The sequence below is a fragment of the Clytia hemisphaerica genome, unplaced genomic scaffold, assembly GCF_902728285.1.
Source record: "Clytia hemisphaerica strain Z4C2 unplaced genomic scaffold, Clytia hemisphaerica genome assembly, whole genome shotgun sequence".
NCBI classification, from domain to species: Eukaryota; Metazoa; Cnidaria; class Hydrozoa; order Leptothecata; family Clytiidae; genus Clytia; species Clytia hemisphaerica.
Window position 1 is genome coordinate 1,852,126 of NW_027103598.1, and position 17,785 is coordinate 1,869,910.

The 17,785-nt window shown below is 35.9% G+C and overlaps 1 protein-coding gene across 1 annotated transcript; it reads left to right on the forward strand.

Annotated features, from left to right (window-relative positions):
* The first annotated feature begins 9,240 nt into the window (after positions 1-9,240).
* Positions 9,241-16,402, forward strand: LOC136801956 (lebercilin-like). The gene is made up of 7 exons (XM_067058653.1): positions 9,241-10,370; positions 11,352-11,536; positions 11,935-12,084; positions 12,344-12,660; positions 13,154-13,333; positions 14,118-14,255; positions 14,763-16,402. Exons 1-7 carry the CDS (start codon positions 9,301-9,303, stop codon positions 16,299-16,301), a joined length of 3,579 nt encoding a protein of 1,192 aa, XP_066914754.1. The 5' UTR covers positions 9,241-9,300; the 3' UTR covers positions 16,302-16,402.
* Positions 16,403-17,785: the final 1,383 nt, after the last annotated feature.

Below are 17,785 nucleotides of genomic sequence, written 5' to 3' on the forward strand. Positions count from 1 at the left end.
AAAAAATAAGTCTGAAATCGGGTCTGAAATGCAGACTTCTATATTAAACTCCAGGTAGTAAAGAAGCCTAATTTCGCCGAGACTACAATTCACTGAAATAGTAGCATTTGAAAAACATTAAGTTAAATTTACAGTACAGACACATGAATTAAAACAACGGATAAACAACGAGCTAGATTTTTATTGATATTGTTGATATATTGTTCTATTCTACAATCAAGGTCAAAATATGTTACGAATTTTGTGCCTTTTAATGTTTTTCAAAATTTAGAGTTCAGTTTATCGATACTAATACTTCCACTTTATTTCATTGGTTTTTTGTCTGCTACAATCTTAGCAAGCGTGCAGCGACTTCAACTTTGTGGGGGTTCAATTTTTCGAAGTCGTTAAATTGATTGATACTAGTACTAAATATACCACGGAGCAGGAGTTTTAGTACAAAAATGAATTTTTGTTTTGTTTCGGTAACCCTTCCAAAGCCTAAGCGTTAATCTAGGTTTGACTTCAATCTGTGTTATTGTAGGGAGTGTAAGTGCCAAAATTAGACCACCATAAAGAGACTATGAAAGAACGAAGAAAAAACGACAAATGAATAAAAACGATAAAAACCAACAAAAAACGAAAAAACGACAATAAAGAACGAAATATTTTATTTATAAAAATGTAGATGATTTAGCCTGGGGTGAGGGATCCTTTTCGGTCGATGGATGGCAAAGGGCCGCAAAAATCATGAATTTAATTTTGACACCCCACTAAACTGTCATTCTGGGCCTTTGGTTCGATTTACATTGTGTCATGATGTTTTGTCACACCAGACTGAATACATGTATCCGTCAAGTATTTTTGCAAATTTTTTTGACGAGATTTAACTTTGGAAACCCCCTCCTCACAGTCGCCTTTCAAATCACGCAATCACACAAGAAAAATTCCAAACCACGTTATCGCGAGTTAAATTTCCATTCTATCACGATCAAGTTGATCACGTTTGTTTCTCTGATCACGTACTTTAAACAGTCGGGGGGGGAACACTATATGGAAAATGCAACTATTGCCTTAACGGGAAATAATTCCCGAACAGGAAGGTGGAAAACTTCCTGAAATGGCTAGACTTTCCAAATCTGGAAGTTCACCAGTTTCTCGATCGGGAAAGTGGAAACAGTTTCCTTTTCAGGTTATTTTCATTTTCCCTTTCGGGAAAAACTTCCCGTTAAGGCAATAGTTGCCTTTTTCATGTTTGTACACGCTTTTGTTTTTATAAGAATACACTTTATAAGAATGTCCAAGATGAAAATGGCCAAAAAAATCAAGAATATGCTAAGAATATCACCATCATGGAATTTTGCTACTCAAGCGAAGAATGCCATTTTTAGAGCATTTTCAATTGTAAATTGTCAATAGACGATATCAGCTTTCCGAATTCTCCCCGAATGATTTCCCATGATGCATTGCGCAAAAAAATTCATGAAAAGTCAATAGGCCATTTCACAGTCGAAATGGATCATGGGTAATCAGGACTGATTGCGCCTCCATTACGGCTTTCTGTTGGCTAGACGCAATAATCTTCCAAAAATTTCAAAACTCTGGACCAATAGTAAGGCGTCATTAGCGCGCAGTGGTCCTGATTACCCATTACGCTTTGCGACCGTGAAATGGCCTATATCGTCCGTGAATGTTTTGCGCAATGCATCATGGGTAATCATTCGGGGAGAATTCGGAAAGCCGATATAGTCTATTACCCCCAAGTAAGGCTCACTCCTTTCACAAAAATGCCATCTTATGCTTGAGACGTATATACGTAGTAAATGTTAAATCTAGTCTGAATTAGGACCCTAACCTATCTAAGAATATGCTGTAAGAATATTTTAGGATGATTTTCCCAAAAAAGTTAAGAATATCCATGATGAAATGGATTTACACCATTCTTATAAAAAAAAGCGTGTAGTGTTAACCCATTCGAACATTTTAACGTTGTTTTCTTCATGCGATTGCTCATCCATTATTGTCTACTGAAAATAGAAAATGCTATTTCCCCTTATTAGAGTCTGAAAAGGTTTGTTTGAACAATTTAAAATGTATGACCCAAGAACCAAAGGGGGTAAAAAGTCGAGAAAAAAGTGTCAAAAAAGGGGGGGGCGCACGGAAATTATTATGATGCCATGGTAACAAAATACAATATTCGGGCCCCGGCACCTCGGCTTCGAGAAATCAAAAACATAATACAAAATGGCGTCGGTAGCAGTGGTAAGAAATTATGGATTTTTGCACTTTAGCATTCTTTTAACTTGAAAGTTTGTAAATTATTTTGTCAGCATCAGTCAGTTCTCTTTTCTATTGTCTGGTCCCTAAAATTTTTGAGTATTCCATAGCAGACACAGTAAAATTTTTCTACTAGGACACTAGAGGACTAGTAGAAAGATTTCCTAAACAGGAACTTTTCTTTAGATTTTGGAGGATCTTTATTGCCTGTAGGCTATTTTTAGAGATTTTTGGCTATATCTCAAGCAATACAAGGCAGTTTTTTTTTGCTCAAGAGGCTAATTTCTTCAAGATTTTGCAAGGATTCCAAATGAATAATAGACAAAATCAGTTGGAAATCAGAATTTCCTTTTAAGTTAACTTACACTGACAGCAGACAGGGCTCTCACAGGGCAGGGATTTCTCAGATCAGAACTGAGATTATCTAGTCTACCGTCAACTTCTCTAACTTTGGACTATCTGACAAAACATGGGACGGCAATTTGGCCACCATTTCACTGAACCTCCAAAGTCATTTGATTTAAGTAAATTGGCCCATTCCAGAAAATTTTTGTTACCCCCGTCAGACGATGTGCATTTTTAAATTTTTTCTAGCCTCGGAAATATTTTTTTTTCCAGTGGTAGTCGTAAATTCAGATAAAAATCCATAATATACTACTGCAAAATGCATCGAAAATTCCACTCTTTTTTGCCTTTTTTAATTCAATTGCCTTTGAAATTCATACATTTTCTTCTTTCAAATTTCAAATTTTGGTAAAAACTTTTGCCCTCCAAAATCCTGTGTCGTCCGTCCCTGTTACAGACAAATTCTGGAATGACCCAATGAACAGCTTATTAAAAAATATACGATTTCTCTTTCCCAACGAGTAGGCTTTTAAATCGAAATATGAAAAAAATCTGTAAACACACATACTTCTGGAATGAATGAGACCAAATTAGTGGCAAAACAATAGAGCGTTTGATGATGTCACTTGCACGGCAAGTTACACACTTGTTATTGGTTAATCCCATCAGGCAATAGGCTGCGGGCATTCTCTAATTTTCCAATCAGCGTCTGGTCATTTTGAATGAAAACAAAAAAGTTAAAAGGGTGCGCTATCAGTGGAAGTTATTGAGTGACATGTTATGACAAAAAGTATGATTGACAAACTTGGTGGAGTTATCAAAACAAATTTGTTATGTTGTCAAAGAGAATTTCAATATTCAAAACAAGAGCAGTGCTCATATCCCAAAGAGTAGGGGTTTTACACTCGAAAAGAAGGAAGATATGACATACCTTAAGATTTTCACAAAGGTGTTTTAGTTTATTTTTCAACTCTTCCAGGGCTCATTGATTAAAGATTTCCAGGGAGCCCTCTCCTGTGAGCTGATATCAACAGTGTAGGTGGAACTTTGATATTCCTTGGCTAGAAAAGCTATACCTGTTTTCTTTTCTCTTTACAGAATCGAAGCCATCGGCATCTACAAATTCCACACATTTTCTCATCAGAAACTTTTGAATTATCTGCCATTTTGGGACTTTCTTGAAGCAGTTCCGAGATTAACCAATCGGGTCATGTATCAGAATTCCTATGAGAGTTCTTTTCTGAGATTTTTTAGATACCGGGTGTTTCAGAAAAACGTCCCCCTCTTTGAAATGAAATTTCATGAGTTTTATGAACTGTTAAAGAAGTAATCTTTTTGCTTTGTAAAGAGGAAGGACAAACTTAAATTTTGAGGGGTCACTTATCAAATTTGGTTTACTACATCAAAAGTTATGATCTAAATGTTAAAACATTAATTCTCAAAAAAGTAAAAAAAGGCGAAAAGCGAAGGTATCAAATCAGAGCTAAGCATAGATTTTTCACATTTATCCTCCGGATCCTGAGGATATCCTCACCTTTTTTTGTATTTTCTCAAAATATGAACCTTAGGATCCTTAGGGTCCTCAGGCTTCTTTTGCTTAAATTTTCAAATTATAACCAGGGGGTGGTCATGCAGTTGGTACCAGACATCATGATGACTAACTGCACATTGAAAATTTGAGAGTACACCCACTACCCTTCAGCAGTTAGTACCCAAAAGTACTAAGTGTATTTGAATATTGACAGGTTGACACGACCACTTATCGCACTTAGTACCCCAAAGTACTAAGTGCATTTGACTACTGATAAGTTGACACCACCCCTATTTGCACTAGTACCTTGCACTACTAAGTGCATTTAGCTATTTGTAGGTTGAAACCACCCCCCATTCTGCCCTGTTTAGTGGTCTTGAGTGGCCGACACTCATAGTAATCACTACTTGAAATCTGTTGGTACCTTAGGCAGCCCTTGGGTTGATACTAACCTTGGTAATTTTTCTCTATTTGATTTATAATAAAGACAAAGCCAAGCATATGGTACAGAGCTATTAAAGGTTTTTGTTTTGATTGAAAGGTCTGATGATGCTGATGTAGTAAAAACAAGTGAAACAAGATTAGAAAACGGTTTTGAAAAAAATGAAAATACATTGAATAAAAAAACATTTCTCAAACAAAGGGACTTATACTGATAATAGATAGAACGTTTACTATCTTAGAATCAAAATATTTGATTGTAAATTTGCTCGAAATCAACTTTGCTATTTTTTGTTTACAAAAGCAATAGAATGTGAGGTCACATCTCGAAACAACTTTCGATCTTTCACTTTTTGCAGGATATCGTTGCGTAAATAAGTAGCTTTAATTTATCCGACTCAGCATAAAGACACTGCCCTAAAAAAAGCTTCTTTTATTCCCATAGAAAACCTTTAAGCCCAACATAGAAAGTCTGCTTTTATTAGATCTAAAGCCCCAGAAATGAATAACATCACTTTTGCATTGTTTGATACACTATTGGGTGCAAGGGGGTTAAGAAGATATCACAATGCTGCTTAACTTAATAAAACAAAAAGCTAGCTGAGGAGCATAACATAAAGTAAATCATAATGACCTAATTTATTGGTTGCACACAGTTTCGAAACAAGCAATCTTTGACATGGGAATTAAGATTCAAGCTGATTTATCTGGGGAGTAAAACAAATAAAGCTCCTACATTGGAAAAGGCTTATTGATTGAGACGAGACCAGCTATTTTTACAGTTAGTATCATTTGATTGACTTGAAATTTAAAGCACACCACCCCTCAATTCATAGCAGTTGGACATGTTCATAAAAAAAGGCAAGTTTTTGAGGTTTTTGTGACATTTCATACCTATGTTACAAAATTAGCCTACATCTTTCTAACAGAATTTGATCCTTCTCAAAGAATAACATGATGGTTAGCTCATTAGATTTCTGTTGGCAAATTAGGTAACAGCGATTTCTATAGTTTAGTATATTTCAAGTTATGACAATTTGAATCTTGCCAGAATTCTGGCTAATGATGTAACATTGCAAATTTTAGAAAAGCTGGCTAATGACTCTAAAACAGCTATTAGGCAATATTCACATAAAAAATGGTACATTAGCATCATTAGGGGGTTGAAGGGGATGCTATTGGTAATGCATTTGGGTTAAAAAGTTGATCGGCTAATGGTGTGTAACAAGGCTGAAATATCCCAATGTGCTGTTCCATTTAAGCCAGATTTTGTCGACATAACAACGAATCCTTAGTCAAAAGGCAATATATTGTTTAGTTCATGCATTGTTTTAGACAATATTATGACTTGCCAATAAATGATAGGACAAACTGGCTAATATGGTAACATTCAATCCTATAACTCTAATAATGGTCCCTTTTCAGGCCCATTGATAGAAGTATTTATTAAATTGGCTGGTATTCAGACTTTAGTCTAAGTTACCTTATAATTCACATCTCAAAAATAGCATCTCAATGACAGATAATTCACTTGATGAACCTTCCAAAAGCCTTTATTTTCATTAATCAGCCAAAATTGGCTAAATTTGTAACAAAATTGGGAAGAAATATCCAATTTTATTACTTTTTTAGCTGTTTCTGGGGACTGGAATGACAAGTTGTTTAACAGCACTATCAATATGATTCATGTTTCAATCAACCTTTTGTAATACTTATTTCAACATCACTTTGCAATGAGAGGTGTAACAGAAGTCATACTCGCCGAAGCTTGGCTGTCAGTATAACATGGGGGAAACACGATAATTTCATTGAATTAGTGGGATATCAATCTCAATCTTCATTTTTTGATGGTTACACTTTTAGCCTATTCCTGTTAAGAATGTTTTATCTTGAAGTACTTATTTCATAATTTTTTTTGTTCCATAAGTTCATTAGTTTTTTTAAAGAAGGTGTCAGAAGTTCCATAGCTGATAGCTTAGCATTACTTCTTAATTACATTTTTATTAAAACAACTAAGACAACAATATAATATGTTCTGTTACACTTTAGCCTATTCCAGTAAAGAATGTTTTATCTTGAAGTTCTTATTTTATAACTTATTTTGTTCTATTAAAACTCATTATATAAGTCTTTTTTTTTAGAAAAAACTTTCAGAAGTTCCATAGCTCAGCATTACTTCTGAATTATGACGTTTTCGATAAAACAAAAATATGTTATATTTGTTACACTTTTAGCCAGACATGAGCCTATAATTAAAAACTTTGACTTTAAGACAAGTAATAAAACAATCCTTTATATTTTTGAATTCTGTTGAACCCAATTCTTTAATTTTGAAACCATAAAATCTTGAAATTGGTCGAACACTGTTTTTGTTACATTTTAGCCAAAATGTGTATTTTAACAAGAAATAAGCCAATTTAAGGTATTTCCATAGCTAAGTTTAGTCTAGATAGTATATGGTAATTGTTTAAGTTCCATAAATTCTAAATTATTGAAATTATGAATAGAAGTTGATTTTCTGAGCATGTTACTTCTTTAGCCAATATCTTCAGTTTAACGATGTGCAATTTCCGCGAATAACAACAGCGGGAAGTTAACATACTAAAGTTTCATTTCCAAGCCTTGCTCTAATTTTTTTCACCTGAAATAAAAATTTAGGTCATTTATAATGAAAATGTTACATTTTTAGCCGTTTTTGGCAAAATAACCTACAAATCCAAAATCTTTCAATTCTAGTGCCTTTGGACCTTTGTTACCTTTTTAGCCAAAAAAATTTATTGATGTAGAGGCTATTTTGAAGGTTTTATCAACCTAAGACCAATTTTTCCTATTTTTTGAATGTCACAGAGCTTGCCTTATTTTATGAACATGTCCAGTTAGTCTAAAAGTATATACCATTTGATTGACTTAAAATTTATAGTACACCACCCCTTAAAGCAATTAGTACCCACAAGGTACCTTTGCAGAAGCAAACAACTACTGTCACTTGTGATCAATCGTTCTTTGTGTTCAACTTCAATGTTTAAAATTTCATAAAAATATTTTATAAATCCTTCTTCCAATTTGTTAAATTTAGAACATATTTCACATAGATTTTTTCTAAATATGAAGCCACCAAATTCGTACATTTAATTCTTTTTGCTAAATAAAACTAGCTTAATTGTCTAACTGATGCATGATCCTGTTTTTGATCATTTTTGGCAGCTTGTATATAGCTATACAAGTTTTAGGACAGCGCAATTTGAAAAATTCAGTTTTTGTCAGCCGCCAAATACGTACTATTTACACATTTTTAGCTTCACGAGGTCTGACAAATGTAGATTAACAGAAACTAGAAAAAGTTATCTTTAAAAAGTACATATTTGGTGGCTGATAGACACTTTCATAAAAAGAACCAAATAAAAAATCCTTTTTTTCAGCCGCCAAAATGGACCATTTACCCTTCAATTTTAATGTACATTTTTTATCTGCAATTTAGATTGACACTTCCCCTCAAGGATTTTTGTTTTAATTTTCATAAATTGTGAATGTACAGTCTGGTGGCTGATATTTTATGGTAGACTATATTTTTCCACTTTCAGCCACCAAAAACGTACTTTTTTCAAAAAAAACTTACTTAGCCTATTTCTTGTTGTATTTACTATGTTTTGGTGAAGTTTCACATTTATATTGAAAATATTTTTAGAGTTATTGAGAAAAATGTGTTTTTGTTGATTTTTTGATACTTCACACAATTTTTGACTGGCATCAATTTGTTATTGTTATTTTAGTTTATTCTTCAGCATCATTCATAATACTTTTTATTGGTTTACCTAAAAGGTTACTATAGTAGTCCTTTTGGAACTTTTCTTATAAAAAAGTGGATATCGCTAAATCGTCATGATTGAAGTTTACCACCATTTTTGAAAAAAATGTATTCAAAATCTGTCGCTTGTCTTTTGAATATAATATATTTCATTTTGGATGAAAGACTTTATAAATAATTGATTGAAATCCACTTCATTAGTTTTGTTTTGCTTCGAGCTTGGCAACCTGTGTTGCTTTTAGTTACATTGAATCAAAAAATCCAAAATTTAGTTTTTGTTTTTTCTAACAGCTCTCCAGTTCAGTTAGTTATAGTTTTGTGGATATTTTATGAGATTAAGTACTGGGACTAAAAAGTTCTCTGTCTATTTTGACTTTTTGATGATATTGGTTCTGAAAAAAATTCAGGGATTATAAATATCACCCTATATTTTCTCTAGTAGATTCAAAGATTTTGTTGAATTGCATGACGTGATCTTGAAAGTTGTTTGTTTTGTCCATTTCGTTGCTATTCTGTTGGTACTTTTTAGAAGAAAGTCTATGAAGTGGAAGAAATATTGATTATAGGTTTTACTTCTTCTTGTGTTTCTCTGCATGTAGAATAGTGTCTTCAAAAAAAATTGACGCCAATCATTAGAATCGAAGTTTTCGAGTAAGTGTTTTTTGATGTGGCGGCATTTTGGGATGATTATAGGTTTTAAGTATTCTTTAGGTTAAGATCGAAAGTGATTGATTATATAGCGATATTCGTTGCATATTCCTTCTGAGAAACTTTTTCAATAAAAATAGTGTCTGTTATACATATGATATATATAAATCCTACTTATTTTTATAATGTTTTGATTTCTTTATTTTTCAGCATTACTCGATCCTTAGAACTAAATAAGAAAAAGAGTACAAAAATACAAATAACTGTCTCGATAATGTCGGACTCAAAGTTCGAATTTGATGAAAAAGGAAACGAAAAAGCTTTGGCCGATGATGATGATTTCTTTGGGACTGAACCCGAGAAAGAAAAAATTATGTCGGACAGTGAACTTAATAAAGATTTAACAAACGGACATGTATCTGAAAACGACTTATTAGAGGACAGTCCAAGAAAAGATGACATTCCTTCTGTCAGTGACCATGAAGACGATAAGGGAAATGATGAAACTGAACCAGAGAAAAGAGACCTAGAGAGTCCTGATGATTTTATCCAAGACAGCCCTCGTAAAGATGATATGCCTCCTGTAGAAGATAGTCCCCGTAAACCAGATAAGGAAGAAAGCCCTCGTGAACAAGAGGAAAGCCCTCGTAAAGACGATGAAAGCCCTCGTAAAGACGATGAAAGCCCTCGTAAACATGATGAAAGCCCTCGTAAACAGGAGGAAAGTCCTCGTAAATCAGAAGACGAAGAAGACAAAGCTGAAGATCCTCCAGTTGAAAATAACGTCTCTGAACCGGAAGATGTAAATGAAGAACCAGACTCTGCTAGAAGTAATAAAAGTAGTGAGGATAAACTGAATTCAGCCAGAGAATCTCCTGTCCAAAGTGCAAGATCGAATGGTTCTGCAAAGAGCACTAGAAGTAACCTAAGAGGTGACTCGGCTAAGAGTAATGGTCGAGCCGAATCAGCTAAAAGTAATGGTCGAGCCGAATCGAGTCGCAGCAATCGAGTCGAATCAAGCCGTAGTAATCGAGTCAGTGATTCAGCTAGAAGCACTCGAAGTAATCGTGCAGAATCGAGTCACAGTAACCGACAACCTGTTGACAACGATTCACCTCGTAGCAGTGCTCCTGAGAGTGATGATGATTTTTTTGAAGACAAAAAAGACGATTCACCTGGTCGTAAAAGTACTGCACGATCAACACGTTCGAATCGTCATTCGGACACAGAAGCACCTGCACAAAACGGTGAAGCTGATCGCCAGTATGATGACAGTGAAGAAGAAGAAGAAGAAGATTTAAATAAGAGATATATGTCGGATACTGAAGGCGAAAAATCTCCAAGGTATGTTTATTAATTAGTATCCATGAATATGCACCACAAAACTGACGAAATTATTTAATCTCTGTTATTTTTTTACACACTTCACTCGCAACAAATCAGCTGTTGTAAAAGTCACGTAATGTCAGGAGACATTGCATGGGTGTGCATGTCTTGAATTTGTGATATGCAACTATACGACTCAAGAAAAAGTAACTCAGTGTGTTGAAAATGGGAAGACTCTCCTTACCAAAACTAAAGCGCTCAAGACAAGATTTTTTGGACCTACCCCGGTGGGGTGGTGGTCCTATAAATTCACCTCTGTCCGTTCGTCCGTCCGTTCGTTACCAACTTTTCTCGAGATTGGCTCATTAGTTTTTTTTGATTTTTTGCACAAAGATAACTATAAACCCTCGAATGTGACGGAGCCCGATTTTCGAAGAAAAAAAATTTTGGGCGAATTTGGGCCAAAAACGGCTAAAAACGGGTTTTTTGGACTTTGAAAAATTGGATCATTAATTTTTTCTGATTTTTTGCATGAAAGTAGGGTACCATCATGGGTAAAAGATGGGTCAAGCAGATTTTTGCAAAAAAATTTTGTTGGTTCAAAAAACGCATCTTTATCTATAAAAATCACTATTAATAAGCATACATCAATGTTCTTAGCCAAATTACTCAATTTTTTGATGAGATAGATGTTTTTTTTGCTCACGAAGTCTTGAATATGAAAGAATATTTCAAGAGCATGAAATTTTGGTTTCTAAACGTTTTTTATAAGAAACAAGCGAATGATTTTAATAGATCGTCACTATTTGTGTTCGGAATGATTGTTTAACGGTCATGCTCACGTAGATATCAATTATATGTGTTAAATGCATAACCAGGTAGGTCCATAAAAGTATCACTTGTTGGGTTTTAAAAGGAGTCTTTAGCAAGTGGGAATCGAGTGAAGACTGGTCTACTGTCAAATCTTCCTTTTCTTAAACTTTTATTTTCATTTTTAAGGAATTCAGACCGCAATTCAGGACGAGACTCTGATCGACGCTCAAGAAATTCTAGACAAGATTCGGACAACAATGATGGACCAAGGGAGAATGGTAACGAGAATTATTCGGATGATGATTTCTCTGATGGTGACGGAAGTGATCGTGATTCACCAAGACCAAGTGGTAGCGATGGTGGTTACTCAGGTATTACGCTCTTTTTTAACGATTTTCGCCTTTATTGTCTATACTATAGCCATCTGTGTCGTCTACTAGACATATTTTAGAGATTTTTGCCACCAGATACTTTGTTTTAGGGTTAAACCTCCAATTTTAGTGTTTGATTATTTCTCTCCGGAAAGTCCGAAAATTTTCAACTTAAAAAAAGATAATTTGAAAATTCTTCGAGCTATTGCTTATAAGCATAACTTTCAGAAAACTTTTTTGAATTAAAATTATACTATGACTACCAAAAACATTATTTTAGTCTTTTAAAATTCTTCTAAAATAAATAGGGAAATCAAGAAGAAACAGCTTTTTAAAGATTCATTGAGACTATGAACATTGTCAAATCCCTGTCTAACCTATCATTTCTTTTCCAATAGACGAATCAGATGAAAACGATTCGGAGGAAGAACGAAAACGAAAAGAAGAAGAAAATCGCAAGAAGAAAGAGAAACAAAAGAAAGCCAAAAAGCCACCGCTGCCTAGACAACAACTAGTGAAATCAAGTGGATACGGTGGCAAGAAAAAAGGTGGGGCGCTATTAACCTTTCGAATGCCCGACACTTTTTTTTAATTGTTGAGTCCAAAACTTCAAACTGGCATAAAAGCTTGTAAATTGAAAGTTTTGAGACTCTTTTGAACGAATATTTACGAAGATACATGTCGCTCGGGTTTGAAGGGTCAATGGAAACTTTCGAGGTTCAACCGTATTTTAGAAGACTTGTCTTTAGGGAAATCGGTGAAGTGTTGTGAATTGAAATACTGATACATTTTTGCTATTTCATGTAGGTAAAGCGCGAGTGAAGAGCGTTGATAAAATCAATGCAGGTGGCAACGGACAGTTCAATGATGACCGCAGTGTTCTCGTCAACCGAGTTTTATCCGCAAACCGGAACAAAGCCAAAGCTCTACATAACGTCATCTTCGAACTACAACAACACATCGAGACTCTAACCCAAGAGAATAAAGATTTGAAAAAAGCAGCTAGGATGCAAGACCGTGAATTAAAGAAATTGGATAACGCAGAAGCCGAGCTTCCAAGCTTGATTAAGAAACATCATGAGGAAGTCCGTGTGCTGCAACAAAAGTTCAGAAAACAGAAAGAGGTAAATTTTTTTATTCTAGTTTAGCTTGGATCTTTGTCACCCGACGTTATTTTCTCTACAGGGTGTCCAAAAAACAAAAACAAAAAATATCCATGATAGGCTGTCAGCAAACTAAGTATCGTACAATCTGTACCGACATACAAATTGGCGGCTTGAACTCATATTCTTCAAATTGTGTAACTTGACGTCTTTACTGGCCCACTTTTGACACATTGGATTTGACAGTCCTTAAGGAATAGAAATTTTGAAAATATGGTCGTTTGAATACACGTTCAAGTTTATAATTATACCTTATTACACAAATATTACTAGTCATTTTATTGACACGGATTGAAAAATTTCGTGTTAATAAAAACCCCCTTAATTAAAACCAGCTATGGTGTCCTTGAAAAAGCAATAAAATTCGTGTTCATTTTTGGCGTGTTAATTTCAAGGCCGTTAAATACTTCCATACTTATATTCGCGTAATAAGGAAAATGCTTAACTTTTGTAGGCTGCTGAAAAATCTCGTGAGAGCTTGAAGAAGCGTGAAGATGAACTAACGAAAACACAAGACAAGTTGAGGAAATATCAGAAGATGGTCAAAGATAAAGGGTTGATCGAGAAAAATAATTTGAATAAACGAGTCGAACAATTGGAACAGCAAGTCGAAGAAAAGAACAATAAAATAGCGGTGAGTGTTTTTTCGTGAGTAGGTTTATCAGCTATGTGCGACGAAAAAATTAGCTTTTAGAATCGCACCCTTACAGTGCAGCAAAAAATCGGTGAGATCCATACCCTTACAGTGGTGCATTTGTCTCTATTTTGCAACTCTATTAGGGCAAAAGAAAAATCTAAATTTCCGGGCAAAGATTTTTCCTGTATTTGCTGAAATGTTCACCCTTAAAGTGCAATTATCAAAAGTCAACCCTTAAAGTGCGTTTCTGCTATCTTGAAAAACATCCTCTCAACCGCCACACATACCCGTGCGTCGGTCAATTTGCATGACTGCCCCCCCCCCGGATCTGCTGTCATCAATATTCAGGATACGCAACTCTGAACTTTCTTCTATCATAACGCACCGTAGCATGAAGGTAAAGCATCCAGCTACGGTGCGCAAGGTTGAGGGTTCGATCCCCAGCCGGGTCATACCAAAGATTCCCAAAATGGTACTTTATGCCTCTCTGCTTGATGCTCAGCAACTAAAGAGACGGATCAAGGGTGAGTGGATAAATTCAGGGAAAGGAGTGACGTCCTCCCCTACCTTCGGGTAGACAGCTAGAGAAAAGGGAGCCTGCGGGTCGCCCTCGACTGCGGTCGCAAACTTACTTACTTACTATCATAACGTCACACTCGCAGATATAGACACTTGATATCATTCGACCCTGTTAAACACTCGAACCCAGTACCGTTTAAGCTTTAGGTTTATAAGACTTTTATGGATGATTTTCTATTTTAATTCAAAAATTTTACAACAGGAGTTATCAAGAAGCGTCCAACTACATGAGAAGATACGCTCCAGAGAGCTCCGAGACAAGAACGAAAAATACAAGAAAGCTATTGACGAAATGAAACGTTTGGAAAAAGAACACCGGGAACTTCAAGCTAAACTCAAGGTATGAGACATTTTTATTCCATCTTTTATTCTGGCTTTTAACTTTTGATAAAACCAGTTCTGTGATGATATATGTCATGAATTTTGACCAATATCTTTAACGCTCTGTAACGATCGGATACATACAGAGGCACGAGCTAACTATATATGCAGTAACTTCGCGAATATATACATGCGGTATCCTACTTTACAGTATTTTATCGGCGACCCAGAAAAAAGATCAGCAGTCTAATTGATTAAAAGTTTTAAAATTGGTGGAGATGTGGTGTTGCATTGAGATCGTAAAAGCAATCTTACGTCACTTTCTACCCAAATGTCTTTGGCTTTTTTCCAATACAAAAATTTGGTCACCGTTTTAATCAGTTATCAGAATAGGCTGCTGGCACCCACTAATGGATTCGTGCTCCTTACACTATCTGCGGTTTTGTAGAGGTGGGCGATTCAGACTATTACCAGACGGGAACTTACACAATATATACGTTCATATTATATTTCCGTTTTATTATAGGAAAAAGAGAAGGCCCTGGAATCCACTAATTTATACGCCCACAAAATACAACTGCGTAAACACAGCAAAGACGAATCGCTTTTCAGTGAAAATTCGCCCGTTCCCGCCCCTCTCAAACGCCAACAGCAAGAACGCCAACGCCAAGATCAAAAGAAGAAAGCATTCTTAACGGATAACGCATCAGTGGACAACGAACCTCAAAAGTCACCTCGATCAAAATACGATTCGCCTCGATCCATCAAACACGATTCTCCTCGATCGAACTTCGATTCACCTCGTGGTCATCGAGATGAAGTTCAAACAGCAGTCAGTCAACACAATGACGATTTTTACGAGAAGAAAAGTGAAGATCAGGAGAGATTGGAAGAAGTTGATCGTAAATTAGCTGAAATGAGGCGTAAAGATGAGGAAGACAGACTCGAAAGAGAGCGCAAATTAGCGGAAGCTGAACGCGAGCTTGATGAAAAGTTACGTCAGAAAGAACAAGAACGAATCGATTTGGAACGTGAAATCGCAGAACGAAAAGAACGCGAAAGACGGGAAGCAGAGGAAGAGGAGCGGCGTCGTGAGGATGAGCAACGCCGCCAAGAAGAACTACGGCGCCAGAAGGCCGAAGGAGAAAAGCGACGCCAAGAACAAGATGAAGAAGAAGACCGAATTTTCTTGGAGAAGAAGCGTAAAAAAGAACTGCTATTAGCTAGAATGCAAGCTATCGACAAAGGTGAGAATCCAGATAACATCAACGAATCGTCGCCTTCCTTCAAACGGAAAGAGAAACCAAAGAAGAAACCAATTTTCCTTCAAAATGATTCCGAAAAAGAAAATGCAAACAAGAGCTCAAAGGATGACGATAATGATGACTTCTTGTCTCATAAACCATTTGATTTCAGTGATAGGGGTAAAGATAACCAAACCAAACCGGCTCCACGGCGTCGCGGCACCAATGATAGTCTCAAAAGTAATGAGAATCTATCAAGGAATAATTCCGGTCGTAAGAACTCTTGGGAATTCACGCAACGCGATGAAAATCTTCATCGTGGCTTGCCAGCAAATGATTCACCCGCCGTACATCGTCGAAGTAATCTGGTAGACGACAGTTTTGATGATAATCACTCGAACAACTCATCGGCGAGTAAGAAAGGTCGTCGTGGAGAACCAATTAACGGTTTCGAGTCAACCTACTCGCCAACCGTTCTCGACAACAGTCCTCGATCCAACAACAACAACAACAACAACAATCGCAATAATCGACGTAATCAACAAAAATCACTTTTCGACGAATTCGAAGACCCGTTCAAAGAATCGACAAAAAAGCCGACAACTACGGCAAAAAAGACCACGATTTTATCTGATGGCGAAGATGACATTGACGACTTTTTAAATGATGACTATAATCCTTCTTCCACGACTAAAAAACAACCTCACCCACCTAAGACTCAACCAATTAGGTCCCGCCCTAATAGCGGGCGTCATAATGTAGGTCGATTATCTGCTGCCGCCACGCCTGATATAGACGATGTTGAGGAGATATCACTGTAATGGGTGGGAAAGTGCGTTTGGTTTTTAACTTTCTTCTGAGCTCTGTTAGAAGTTCAATGATCGAGTCAATCTGCCTTTGAAAGCTACTGAGAATGGCTCCATTATGATAATATAATAAACAATTCTTTTCGCGGTAACAATGGTTAAGTTATAGAGTTTTAGTTAAATCCACGATATGACTGGCAGATGATTACTTACGCTAAATTTGTACAGAGCGAACTCAATGGTCCAATTTTCTTTTCGTAGTTTATCTCTCAAACGACGAATGTCGTATTGGTATCATATGTTCGTCTCTAAACGGAAAAAAATGAACCGTTTACTTTAAAAATTGAGTTGTCTTTTGAAACGGCTCTATTCTTGAATGAATAACTTCCAATCTCTAAATCAAGTTTCTTATAATTACTTTTAATTTCTTAAGCAGGCCCGGTGGAAGGGAGACTGGGGAGACTTCCCACTTTTGAACAAATGAGATTTTTCTCCTTAAATTCCTAGCGAATTTTATCTCATTTTGAGCCTTCAGCCTCCCCACTTTAACGGTCAAGCTGGAGTTTTTACAAGCTCTTTGATGACTCTGTTGATCGTTAAATGTTGAGACAAACGTATTTATTACTTTTTCTACAGAACGCGTCATCCCTATTGTTAATCCCAATCAGTTAAGCACCTTGTAAAAACTCCAGCTCATCTCCCACTTTAACGGTCATTCCACCGGGCCTGTTAAGATAGTTTTGCTTACAAAGTCGTCAAGACAGCACGCAACGTTTCTTCGACGTTTAACGGACGGCTGTTTCTGTCATCTTGAAAATATTTTGAAGCCGTCATATTTTTTAGTAAATACTGTTAATACTTGTATCGTGAATCAATAATTATATAATAAATTATTAATTATTTAAAAGAACAATTGTAAATAATATATATTACATCCTTACTTATATCATTACGCTAATGACACGCTAGGTTTCGTTTGATCACGTGGACCTTAACAATATCATTTAGTAAAACAGTTCAGAGATTTAGTCGCTCATATCATCACCAAAACCCGGGGGGCACTAGGGTTGGTGGATGAGGGGTATGTGCGGATGGGACCTCCGAAAACCAACCCTTAGAGAGACTGATTTTTGCTGAAAAGGTGACCCTTAGAGAGACTTTTTTACAATTTGTTCACTCTAAATTGGAAAATTTTCCTAGAAATCGTGAATTTTCCGGCCCTTAGAGAGACAAATTTAATTTCTTCTGATTTTTGCTCAACAACATCTTATCAGGCTTTGAGAATAATTCACTACAGTTGACGCTCTCTATTTCGACTTTCTACTATTCGATAGGCTCCTTTATTCGATGAAATTTAAAGTCCCCGTCACCAAGAAACTCTCATAAACGACGCTCCCTTATTCGATAAGCTCCCTTATTTGATGAAAATCCAATTCCCCTTGAAGATCGAAGTAGAGAGCGTCAACTGTATATGCATATTTATCAAAAGTTGCTTTGAA